Source organism: Nicotiana tabacum, chromosome 2, assembly GCF_000715075.1.
Source record: "Nicotiana tabacum cultivar K326 chromosome 2, ASM71507v2, whole genome shotgun sequence".
NCBI classification, from domain to species: domain Eukaryota; kingdom Viridiplantae; phylum Streptophyta; class Magnoliopsida; order Solanales; family Solanaceae; genus Nicotiana; species Nicotiana tabacum.
Window position 1 is genome coordinate 91431348 of NC_134081.1, and position 13714 is coordinate 91445061.

The 13714-nt window shown below is 30.3% G+C and overlaps 1 protein-coding gene across 1 annotated transcript; it reads left to right on the plus strand.

Annotated features, from left to right (window-relative positions):
- The first annotated feature begins 5957 nt into the window (after window positions 1–5957).
- Window positions 5958–9826, plus strand: LOC107783831 (protein VTE6, chloroplastic). Its single transcript, XM_016604858.2, has 5 exons — window positions 5958–6496; window positions 7297–7550; window positions 8062–8185; window positions 9193–9297; window positions 9383–9826. The coding sequence occupies exons 1-5, from the start codon at window positions 6089–6091 to the stop codon at window positions 9467–9469; spliced, it is 978 nt and encodes a 325-aa protein (XP_016460344.1). The 5' UTR covers window positions 5958–6088; the 3' UTR covers window positions 9470–9826.
- The last annotated feature ends 3888 nt before the right edge of the window (window positions 9827–13714 follow it).

Sequence of the window (13714 nt, forward strand, 5' to 3'; positions counted from 1 at the left end):
TTTACAGATTCAACCTTTCAAAAGTGTATCTAATATACATATTTTTTTATTACGTGTCACTCGCATGTTTTACACACATGAGAGGCGAGTGGACAATTAAAATTGTGTCTAAAGGCTCATTTTGACGCCAGTTGTTCATCCTTTTCATTTTTTTCATTTTTCTAAATCATTTTCTTTCGTTTTTAGAAAAAATTCTACCAAGTCTTTTCCATCTTCTTACAACTACTGCACTATCACCTTCTTCTACCACCATACCACCAAATATTTTTGCCAAGATTTAAAGGAGGATAAAAATAATCAGAGTTTCACATTCAACACGGGGGATCGCTGAATGATAGCATCACATAGTGCGCTTTGTGGGTGGCCAAATCTGAAGGAAAAATTCATGGAGTTCTTCGTATGTGTGTCGTGAGAACTAGGTCTATGGAGTTTCTTCCATTTCAGCCATTGATGAGTTGGAAATTTTTGGTTCTTTTCTGGTCTTATTGTTGTTGGTATAAGTAGTTTTGGTACTCAACTATATTATTAGTTAAGTCAATATGAAAGAGGGACAATACAAATACGAGAAACTTTAGGAAAATATTTAATCGGTAATGATGATAGAAATTCAATGTCATCCTAATATTTTGAAAATTGAAACTAAAAATAAAGGTTTCATGGTTGATGCTGGTCCAGAAGTACTCACTTGGGAGGGGGGGCAGCCATGGTGGTACAGCTTGGGGAAGATGAAGAAGATGGATATAATTGAAAATTTAATTTTTCTTTTAAAGTCAATAACACATGTTACGTTATTATTGGTGCGTGATTGCATTTGTTGAGAATAAAGTGGTCAAACCGAATAAAGATGTCATAGATACACTTTTGAAATGTTAGGTGTGTAAAAGGTTTTTCGTGAAAAAAATGTGTGTAACAGGGATTTCGGTGCAAGTTTATTGCAAGTTTGATGGGTAAATTATGTATTTTGCTTTTTAAGATAGAACAAGATGCTGTTAAATACTTTATTTTTTTTCTTTCTTTAATCAAAATTATATTGTGCTGAGTAATAGTATTAGCATACACTGGGATTTGAAAGGGGATTTCAAATGACACTGGGGCCTTGTTTTAAAATATATACTTAATTAATACAACTGCATACCTCTAAATTAGGTCTTCTGTAAACCCAAACAACCAAAATAAAGCAAGAGGTGCAGAGTCACATTAAAATTATTGAATTCGATTTTAAGCAATCACTCAAATTTGATTTGACTTGCCTGTTCTTATATATTTCTTTTTTTTTTACATTTTAATAGATATTTAGAAATACAAACAAAAGTTGGGTACTCATCAATGTGAAGGTTGGGGTGCTTTGATATCTAACTAAAAGCTAGAGAACTAACCCCCTAGCATCTAAGATGCATTAGGTAGATCTTCTAAAGTTTGAAATTTCCACTTAATGTACTACAGTTTTTAGAAGGACGAATGCACCTCTCCGAGAAACATGACGTGAGAAAATCTTAGAATGTAATAGAATTTATTTATTTTTAAAATGTAATTGAATTCAAAATGTAACTTACAATAAAATATTTTTATCGAAATGTGGAAAATAATATGAACGTTTTTATAAGTAAATCTATAAAAAAAATATTGTAAAACTTTTCGTAAATAAAAAAATTATAAATAATCAATTGATATCAACGTTGTTAGTAACTTGTAGATGTATTTCAAGTTCTAATCTTTTAAAAGCAAACGATATAAGAGGTAGTAATAGTTTAAGATGCAATAAACTTTAAAAAATTCAATCTCTGAAGAATTTTAAAAAATTACATGTGACAACACTTATTAAGTGGTTTGATATTTTAAAATAAAAATAAATGAGAAGAAAATTCAATCTACAAGTGTGTGTAGGTAAACTAGATAGCATCAAATCCTACAATTAGGCATGGAGCATCTCTCAATTTATCACATTTCTTCTATTTTAACCTTTTCTCATTTTGCTCAATAAATAAATAAAAAGTTCCAATTTTTTTACAAGAATATATGTTTCTTGGGGGTACAAATGACACATTTGCTAAACCCAGGTGTCTGTGAAATTATTCCAACAAGATCCTACCTTCGGCTCCAGTAAAGTCGACTCCACGGTTTCCGGAATCTAACGTCATTATTTCTGTGTATTACTCCGCAGCATTCACAGTTCTGGCCGGCGTTCAAGCTCTTAATGTTGAGAATATATTCATGGACAAAGATGTCTGGTGGCTACTTTTTGTATGTTTGTTCTTGGATTTGTAGGACCTTTAATACTCCTAGACTTAAGTTATTTCGCCTTTGATTATATGTACCATTTCATTCGTTATTCAGTTTCTTATAAGAGGTTCATACATGTATTCTGAATTACTATATTTTACTATGTTTTATTATGATAAGATACTTCAGTTGGACTATGTAATGTGTTATGAGATATTTAAGGTTTTTTCTGTAAAAGGGACTTAGGAAGTAATTTGCATAATCTTTTGCATTTATTGCTTTTTATTTATTTATTTATTTATTTTTGTAAAGTGAACCCATAACAGGTTTTCTTTTGCTTCTAGTTGCATAGCTATGTTTCAATAGGAGGATGGTGATGCAAGAAAATTTAAAAAACAAATTGTCATTCTATCTTAAAAGCTCAAACTTATAAACTAATAACTATGACATTGTGTTGTTAATTTTTAGATAAATGATTATTAGAAAAATGGTTAAAGATTAATCAACTTAATCAAAATAGTTATCTTGTTTGCGACAAATATAGAAATGTTACCAAACTATTAACCTTAAGTTATCACGCACCAGAAATATTTTTTCTGGTTTTATGCTCCAACTAATATTCCCGAGCAACTACGAATCCAACTGAACCACTCCCACTATATTCAAGTCAACTCATACTAACTTTCACATTCAAAACTTATTCAAAATCGAAAATTTCATATATAGGTATACCTATAGCATCAATTCCACAACCAAGTAACACAAAACAAAACAAGCATATAAAACATACATGGTAGAAAATCAATCCTGAATTTTAAAGGTGAGATACCTGCAGAGTAGAAAACATACAAATATTGTGCTTGTATGATCTCCTCGACCTCCCAAATAGCTTGTCTTTTTTCTTTACCGTGATGTCCGGACCAGTTTGCGTGCACCTCGACTAATTTCAGGAGATACCTGTTATCACCTCCCAAATAGCTTCTTTATCTCGAGTGGTTCCTCCAAACGACCTTTACTGAGGAGATTTCATTGGAACACAACTTCCTCATTGTCTATCAGTAATGGCAATCGGTTCTTCCCCATACAACATAATCTCATTTAGTTGTACAGTTTGCGTCAAAATAAGATGAGACGGTCAGACGGATCCAGTTTGTACTTTTCTAACATGATAACATGAAATACTAAGTGAAGATAGTTTGGGTGAGAGTCGCAAGAAAATAATAAAGCAAATAGTCAGTAACTAGAATTATGTAAAAAGTACTAGTAGTAGGATAATAAAAGGGTAGTTCGGTGCACTAAGCTTCCACTATGCGCAAGATTAGAGCCGGACCATAAGGGTCCAAGGACCAAATAATAATTTAGTAACAACAGGAAAGTTTGTCATAATTTCTTTACAAAACTGGCCAATCCTTGCTGGTCATTAAATTAGGTACCTTACAATATATTGATTGTTTTGGTGAGTTGATAAATTCATAAGCACAAACTAAAATTTCATCAACTGTGTTCCGTCTAGCTAGCTAGTTAGTGCATCTAATTTTAGTTTGCTTAAAGCTAGTTAGTGTTCCGTCTAGCTAATTAAGCTTGTGGGCAGTATGCCTTCTTTTAAATATGCACTGGTTTACAGGTATGAGACTATAGTGAATGAAAGTGTTAAAAAGAGGATGAAGTAAATCTAAAATCACATGAAATAAAATTGTCTCGATCTTTTTCACTTTTTCAGATCCATGTAGAGTTAACAAAAGATAGAAAAACATCTATATATACAATTAGGGGTGTTCATAAAATCCGAAAAATCGAACCAAATCAAAAATCGACCCAAACCGACCAAAAAAACAGATATTTTTTAGGTTTGGTTTGGTTTTGATTTTGAATTTTAAAAATCGATCAAATTTGGTTTGATTTTGGTTTTAATCAAAAAAATAACCGAAAAAATCGAACCAAACCGACTATAAAAGTAGCCATTTAAATTTATTATTACACACACATGTATATTTTTATATAAAGTTTTTAAAATTTATGGTACATATTAGTCATTTGTATTTTTAGTCTAATTCTTTGCTATTATAATAATCTAATTCTTTGCCTTTACATTCTAGTTTGATTGGTAATTTTTTTTTGCTAAGTACGAGAGTTTATTTCATGCTAAAAATAATCGATTTTTAATTGAGTACTTCAATTATTCATCACTATTTGATTAAATTATCATCAATATATCTTGGTAAATGATAGATTTTTCAAAGAGCAATTGATTTAATAGTGTTACGTTGAAAATATAGTCCCAGAATATGCGTTTGGTAGTGTATGTCTCATATTTAAGAAAAAAATCGATAAATAACCGAAAAACCGACAAAAAACGAATCAATAAAAACCCGAATTAATTGGTTTGGTTTTGTTCCAATATTTAAAAAGCCAACTTACTTATTTGATTTCTTTTTATGGAAAAACTGACCCAAACTGAACTATCAACAACCTTGTCTACAATAGATATTAATAGAGAATATGTTTTAGACATTAACACTCTTACTGTTTTTAGGAGTGATTAAGCCTTTTTAGAGGTTTAAATTTTTAGAAAAAATATACAGAATGCTTTCTAGGATTAATTTAGCCATTCAGAGATTTCTATCTTTAAAAAAAAAATACACGGAACTTCTAAAACTTTTTAGTTGTATTTGCATAATATTTACATGAGATTAGTTTAAACAGAGTAATATGGTCAGTAAAAATCCATACACTGAATATCCAAACACGCTTATTTTTTTGCACTGTTGGAGTAAATTCAAGAGAGAAGAGAGACTTACAGAGCTTAGGTCGTCGGCGATGTTGATCGATTGTGTCGGCGAATCGCGGTTCAGGCGCACTGCCAAAAAAGAAGAAGTTATAATTAAAGAGAAAAAAGATAAAATAAAGAATATTCAGTGCACGCCTAATTAATTTGTGTCCTAATTAATTACATTTTTTTACATTTTAATAGATATTTAGAAATACAAACAAAAGTTGGGTACTCATCAATGTGAAGGTTGGGGTGCTTTGATATCTAACTAAAAGCTAGAGAACTAACCCCCTAGCATCTAAGATGCATTAGGTAGATCTTCTAAAGTTTGAAATTTCCACTTAATGTACTACAGTTTTTAGAAGGACGAATGCACCTCTCCGAGAAACATGACGTGAGAAAATCTTAGAATGTAATAGAATTTATTTATTTTTAAAATGTAATTGAATTCAAAATGTAACTTACAATAAAATATTTTTATCGAAATGTGGAAAATAATATGAACGTTTTTATAAGTAAATCTATAAAAAAAAATTATTGTAAAACTTTTCATAAATAAAAAAATTATAAATAATCACTTGATATCAACGTTGTTAGTAACTTGTAGATGTATTTCAAGTTCTAATCTTTTAAAAGCAAACGATATAAGAGGTAGTAATAGTTTAAGATGCAATAAACTTTAAAAAATTCAATCTCTGAAGAATTTTAAAAAATTACATGTGACAACACTTATTAAGTGGTTTGATATTTTAAAATAAAAATAAATGAGAAGAAAATTCAATCTACAAGTGTGTGTAGGTAAACTAGATAGCATCAAATCCTACAATTAGGCAGGGAGCATCTCTCAATTTATCACATTTCTTCTATTTTTACCTTTTCTCATTTTGCTTACTAAATCCCAATAAATAAATAAATAAAAAGTTCCAATTTTTTTTTACAAGAATATATGTTCTATAACATTTCTTGGGGGTACAAATGACACATTTGCGAAACCCAGGTGTCTGTGAAATTACCCCAACAAGATACTGCCTTCGGCTCCAGTAAAGTCGACTCCACGGTTTCCGGAATCTAACGTCAAAATCTGTAAACTTAAAAAAAATGGCTTTTTCAACTCTTTGTTCATCGCCGGGACTCCCATTACTTCTCCATTATCAAAAACCAAAATTTTCGTTTTTCAACTCAAATCTCCAAAACACATTGAACTACTTTCCTCATTCCTCAACTCTAAACCCTAAACATCAAATTAAAATGTCAAAAACATCATCGATCAAAGCATCAGTGACTGACTTGGGAATTATTGAAAGAGCAATTCAATTGGTTCAATCTTCACCACCTACGTGGCAATCTGCTTTGCTTAGTAACGTAATTATCTTCACTTTGGGTTCTCCACTTTTAGTCTCTGGTCTGTCACTTTCTGGTATTGGGGCTGCTTTCCTGCTTGGTACTCTTACTTGGCGTGCTTTTGGGTCTTCTGGGTTTCTTCTTGTTGCCACATATTTCGTTATTGTAAGTAAAACTTTCATCTTTTTCATTTTTACATGTTTAAATTCGTGCAATGTTATTTTGAGGATTCTACTTTGTACATATTGTTTTATCCCATTTAATTCTTTAAGAGAAGATAGTAGGAATGTTTATACATATTTCAGATCAATACAAAAATGAAATTAGAATACTCAAATCATGAATCTGCTTGCAAATCCCTCTTTCTGTGTCTACTTAAAGAAAAAAAAGTCAATATAACTAAAATACTAGTAATGAAATCATCATAGTAGTAAATAAAAAGAAAAAAAAGGATAATAGCACCCTCTTCATAGATTAGTGGAACTTCATTTACATGCTTTATTCCTACGGCGTTGTTTGAGGGATTCTACTTTGTACATAATTGTTTTATGACATATTGCCATTTAATTCTCTGAGAGAAGATAGTAGGTTGGATAAATTATGTATCAATACAAAATGAAAGTAAAATACTCAATCATGAACAACTGTTCGCAAATAGCTCTTTCGTTGTCTAATTAAAGAAAAAAGTCGATATAATTAAAATACGAGTATTGAAATAGTCATACTGTCATAGTAAATAGTAATAAGTAACAAAAAAAGGAGCAATATGCACCCTCTTAATGGATCAGTGGAACTTCATAAAGTGAAAAGAAAATGCACCATTGACCGTCTAGATAACTTCTGCTATGTCTTTCTACTGGATGTAATGATGGATGTTATCAAGGCAAACTGTCTCGTGCTTAGACTGATAAATCCTACTTATAAAAGATGTCAGGGAACTTGGACTAATAAATTAAACCAAACAGGGTACAGCTGCGACTAAGGTGAAAATGGCTCAGAAAGAGGCTCAAGGGGTTGCAGAGAAGAGAAAAGGAAGGAGAGGACCTGGAAGCGTGATCGGCTCCAGTGCAGCCGGTTGTGTTTGTGCATTTTTATCGATTAATGGAATTGGTGGGGAGGCATTTACTCGCCTGTGGGAACTTGCATTTGTAGCCAGTTTTTGTACTAAGTTGAGCGACACTGTCTCGAGCGAGATAGGAAAGGCATATGGTAAAACAACGTGAGTACAGCCTCTTCACCTCCAGCTAATCACTAGGAATTTTATCAACTGAAAACAGTGTCATGTTTACATAGAAACTGGAGATTTCATACTTTATTTGTTTCCGGAGCTTCGTTTATTCTTAATTGTAGAACTATTGAAAAGCACACAAACCATGGTTTTATATTTAAAATGAAAAGAAAAAGAGTCAACTAAATTTGGTCCTTTGAAAACCTAAGGATCTGGAAAAGTGTCATAATTCGGTTGAATTGCCTGTCAATATTGCAACATGCAGTTTTACGTGATTTAGTTTTCATCTCAAGTCTGTGATCAGCTATGTTACTAAACACTTTGATAGGCTGCTCTTTGTAGTTCACGTGCAATGTTGGATAGCACTAGCTAGAAAGTTATCTCCTTTGGAAAGAAACCATGAGCAACTCATACCATTTTTCGCTTTTATCTGTTCAATACTGTCATTAGCAGAATGGTGTTTTTAGGAATTGTCTGCTGAGTACTTGCATAACGATTGCAGGTATCTTGTCACCACATTCAAGATAGTGCCTCGGGGTACTGAAGGTGCTGTGAGTGCTGAGGGAACCTTCGCGGGGCTTCTTGCTTCAGTTCTCCTTTCATTTGTTGGCTATCTAATGGGTCAGGTATGCCTTTCATGAATCATTCAAAGTTTTGAGAAACTTTTGCTTATGCTGTGGTTTCTCTTCTGTACTTTTGGATAATCTGGAGATACTAGTAACTAGCCAATAAGAGGATTAAAAATATGACAACAAAAATGTCACTTTGAAAATTTTGGCGTCATGGTGCTGTTATATGATTAACTTTTTAGTACCATGAGGTCGGTCTACAACGGACTAGGTTGAGACCAGAAAAGAATTAGGTGATAGGTAATGCTGAAGAAAAGTTTGGAATGTAGGAGATTGAAAATGTTAGAGGGGGAATATTTGTTGTAGAATGAAGTGTCGGGCTACTAGAAGCACGTTCCCATAATTGGGGTGATTAGGCTTGATGAGTGGGGATGTTTTCACGGGACTTTTGGCTTATTTCTTGAGGTTGTGATAAAGGAAGGATCGCGCATTTGCTCGCTAACATTTGTGTTGTTGAAATTTTCCTTATACCCCTAAATTAGCAATGGTATGCATGTTGAAACCAGGAATCAATGTGGCAAGGTATGCCTATCCGTTTCAAACTTGGCCACAATAGAACATGGTTGTGATTCTTATATCACTCTTGATAGCCTCCAAGTTGCCGTAGATTTTATTGTATATTCTTACTTATTGATGTACTCTTTTGGAACCTTGTTTATGGTATTATAAAGAGCAACTGAAGGGGTTTCATTATGTTAGCAATTCTATTCCTCTCCTTTCCCTTCTAGGATTCGTGTGAACCTACAGAGATTTTCATGCTATGAAGGTGTACTGGCTGGAGTGGTAGTGGTAATCATGTGGTGGTGGTTTGGATCTTGATAACTCAAGTTTTTATATGAAAATTCAGTGGCTGAGATTATGTATATTGATTTCTACAGAAATACACGGTTGCATGTTTGTTCACTACATCTTTAGCTTTAACTGCCTGTGCTAATGACAGATACAATGCCATTCAGTCCACTCTGTATTTAGTTTTTTTTTCTTACCAAAAGAATTGTTTCCAGATTAACGCACCTGGGGCTGCTATATGTGTAATTGCCTCCCAGATAGCAAACTTTGGCGAAAGTCTAATAGGTGCTTCACTTCAAGAGAAAGAAGGATTTCAATGGGTATGTATTTTTCTGAATAGAGGTCCAACGTTTATTTTGAGATGCTAAGTAACTTGCTCACCATTTTGTGTCCCTTAATATTCAGCTCAACAATGATGTTGTCAATGTCATCAACGTATCCTTGGGAAGTATTTTGGCCGTCTTAATGCAACAAATAATACTCCAAAGTTAACGAACCTATGCACCTACTTGAAGCATGAGCTTGAATTGCCACTTCTTATTGCATACTTACCATATTCTCAAGATGCAAAAGAGATCTTTAATGGGATTTACAGGTCTACAATACCATCCGAATCAGAATCAAGACTTGGTTGATCGGCATGTTAATTGTTATAGTCGAGAAACAATTCTGCAAATCCATGCCCCCCCCCCCCCCAAAAAAAAAAAAAAAATTTACCAAATATCCAGCATTGCACATTTCAGTGTCAATGTATTGTTTCTTAGTCATTTGGCAAAAATATCCAGCATTGCACAGTTTTATGGTTGGGGTTACTCACTTGATAATTTATGGAAGATCCAATTGTCAGGACTTGTAGATTAGTAGATTACTAATCTATATATCTATATCTCTATATATATTAAAGGAATAAAGTTACCATATATAATTGACATTATGGTTAAGCCAAGTGGCAAGCTAATAAATGTCAATAGTATATGGTAACTTTATTCTATATATAAAAACTGAATTTGAATTAAAAGATAATTTTGAATTTATAGATTAAGTTTTAAAATTCGAATTTAAATTTAAAATAAAAATTTATCTTTTTTTAATCATGTTATCATACTTAATTCGGTTAATGATCATATGCAATCATGTTAGGAACTTTTGTTATCTTTTCTAATTATTTAAATATTACTTCGCCTTTGGCAAAAAAAACTACTCCATATAACTATAAAACTCTTTCACATTTAAAACCCTATAATTATAATTCTTTAAAACACTGTAGCTAGATTTGAACAAAGAGAATTTCTTTTTAAATAAATATAATATATATGATACACATCTATATTTATCCAAATAACAAAAAAGAGTTTAAAAATCGAATAAAAGTTTACTTACATATATAATGAAGTAAACATACATGCTAGAGAAAGAAACATCACAAAAATCAGTCAATATTAAAAAAAAAAAGTTGTTTTTTTCTTTTCTTTTTGAAGAATATTTGTTTGAAGAGTCAATTTGTATAAATGGACATCAAATAAATAACAAAACTTTAGTTATGCAATTGCTATCATTAATTTCAATTTAGCACATTCTAGGAATTGAAAGGTATAAGTTTAAACCCCTTCATTTAGCTGCAGTCAAGCCAATATTGCAAGAGTATAATATTTTTTTCGTTGAAGAATATTAGTTTTGAATCATTAGATTATGTGAAGGTTTTTTTTTTCTCGAACTCAACAAGAGAGATATTGGTTTCTAATTGATAGTTTCTATAGCGATTTTCAAGTGTAACAAAGAGTATATTTTTTAAAAAATTGGTATGGCGTGATTTTTTTTAAATGTAAATAAATTATTTCGAAAAAACTCTTTACTTTTTTCTACTTCAAAGATAATAAAAAGATAAGATATTTTTGAACATTAGTAGAGAGTTTTTAAAATTATTATAATAGAAGTCATATCATGGATAAACTCAAAAAATCGAAATCTTATGGAATATTTACATAATATCCGGCCATATTTATTGTTTACTTTTTATAGCTAATATAAATAGATGATATACCGACAACACACGATTATACACATATTATATATGGATTATATATAAATTACACATCCTTCAATTTTTTAATTTAAGTGATCGGATGAGAACCTATTTAGGCTGATTAGATAAAGCCAAAAGAAAATATAAAAGAATTTCAACCAAAGACTAAAAATATAAATAAAGTTCTTATGTAGATAATTTCTATTAAAACTCATTCTTTTATAGTGAAATAAATTAATTTTTTGTAACAAAAGAAAGAATGACATAAAAAATAAGATAAAAGAAAATAAATATTGAAAAAAATGTATGAAAGATCTAAAAACCAGAAATAAGAGATGACAACGAATTTCTTCTTATGTTTCATCTTTGTTGAGTATAAAAAATTTTGAAAACTAATCTCATCGATTTCAAATATTTATTTCAACTCAAATACATAGATTATAAGATAAGAAAATGTTAGAATATTTTTTTTTTATTTACATTGTGTGTCGTTTTTAAAAATCACTATTACTAACAAACTGATATGATATTCGAATTTGAATTTAAATGCAATTTGAGTAGTTTGCATTGAGGTTAAGCCAAGTATGGTGTCGAAAAATAAACTACTTGGCAATTTTAAGATAATATATGCAATGTTATATAATAACAATCAACTAATTTAACATTTAATGATTCGAAGATTTTTTTTTTTTTTTTATATATAGGGTATTAAAAATTCAAAATATGTGGCTAGAGATATCGATAAACTTAAAAAGGAGTTATACTGAAATAAAAAAATTTCGGCTAAAGAATCATTTATATCTTTAGATAGCCGATTAAAGTAAATTTTAAATTAAGGATAATATTTTCACTTGTATCATTATAAAGATAATCATTATTGAAATATATATAAAGTTTTAGAAATTGAAATTTCAAAATAGAAATATTTTTTGAAAGATAATGTCTTACCAAATAAGAGCTAAGTCGTAGTAAAAGAGTCACGTCGTAACCAAAGAATCGTTTATATTGTGTCAACCTTTATTCTTTGCCATAAATATGAGTTATTATTTTGCTTTGTGGTTATTTTTAGGTTCCAATGACACCAATGAGAATAGTGCAAAAATAAAATTATATCACTACGAGATTTGAGAAAATGTTAGTCTTTTTTCATGTAGTGTTTCTTAATTAATATCTAATGATTATCTATAATTATTTAGAAGGCTTAAATTTTAAGGTTATTTACATATAATTCAAATAACTCATATATTTAACATGGTTAATGTCAAATATCAAAATGGAGTCATACTGGAAAAAAAAATTCACCGGCTAAAGAATTTTTAAAATTTTTAGATAGCCAACTAAAATGAGTTTTGAATTAAGGATAATATTTTCACTTATATTATTATAAAAATAATTATTATTGAAAAATAAAGTTTTAGAAACTGAAATTTTAAAAAATAAATATTTTTTAAGAGATATCAACGCACAAAATAAGAGTTCAAGTATTAGTAAAGAGTCAAGTCGTATCCAAAGAGTCATTCATAGTCTCAACATTTTATTGTTTTGCCATAAATATGAGTTATTATTTTACTTTCTCACTATTTTTAGGATTTAATGATACCGTCGAGATTGATATCAAAAAAGAAAAATAGAAAAAATGGTTGATTTTTTTTCATGTAGTGTTTAATATACAATGATTATCTATAATTACTGAGAAAGTTTAAAATTTAAGATTATTTATATATAATTCAAATAACTTAAATATTTGATATGATTAGAATCCGCACATCTTAGCGGGTGCTAATACAAGTAGGAAGGAAAGAAGCGTCAAAGACTCATTACTGATATAATCTTATTTATAGCAACAAAAGAAACATTATTCTACTTTGTTGATAATTCTTTGCCCAGTGTGGCTTAATTTCTTCCATGGTAATGACAAATCAAGCTATGTGAATTATGTAACTGTCTTCTAGCTAAAAAAAAAAGCACTTGCCGTCCAGTTTGGGAATCCACATGTTATTCCTTTTTTTGCAGTTGAAGCAATAGTCCCTTTCGAGCCACGCAGTGTTCTAGAAGTAGTAAAAGAGAGATTATGGAAAGATATGACTGACGTGTCAAAGAAATGAGAATATTTATTTTTTTTGGGTATAATTTAAGGTGATAATCTATTACTTTAACGATTGTGTCGTTGAAATATTTTGTTATGCGAGGAAATACGTGAAAGCACACGAAGAAGCAACAAGAATAACTTGTTGATGAAGTATCATTTACATATACCAAATTAGTTAATAACCGTAATTAAAATTTTAAAACGGTTTTATTGGTTATAGCATGTTATAGGTTTAACATTCACTACCATAGCCATATCCAGGCCTCACTCATGAAATTTCGGTTCGGTTTGTTGTTATTATTATTGATAGCATATAGTCCATATCTTATGGTTTGAACATTTGTTTCATTTTTTATTTATCTTTCTTTAATCATGGATTCTTACAATGAATTTTAAAATGTTACATCAATATATTTAGACTGTTCTTAAATCCTAACTTTTATTTAGTTATGATAAAGTGATAAATATTCATTTAGAAAAGAATAATCTATATTCAGACCTCACTCGTGGGATTATACTCAATTTTTTATTGTTACTGTTAGCATATAGTCCATATCTTATGGCTTAAACAATTGTTTCATTTTTTATTTGTCTTTCTTTCATTATGGATTCTTACAATGAATTA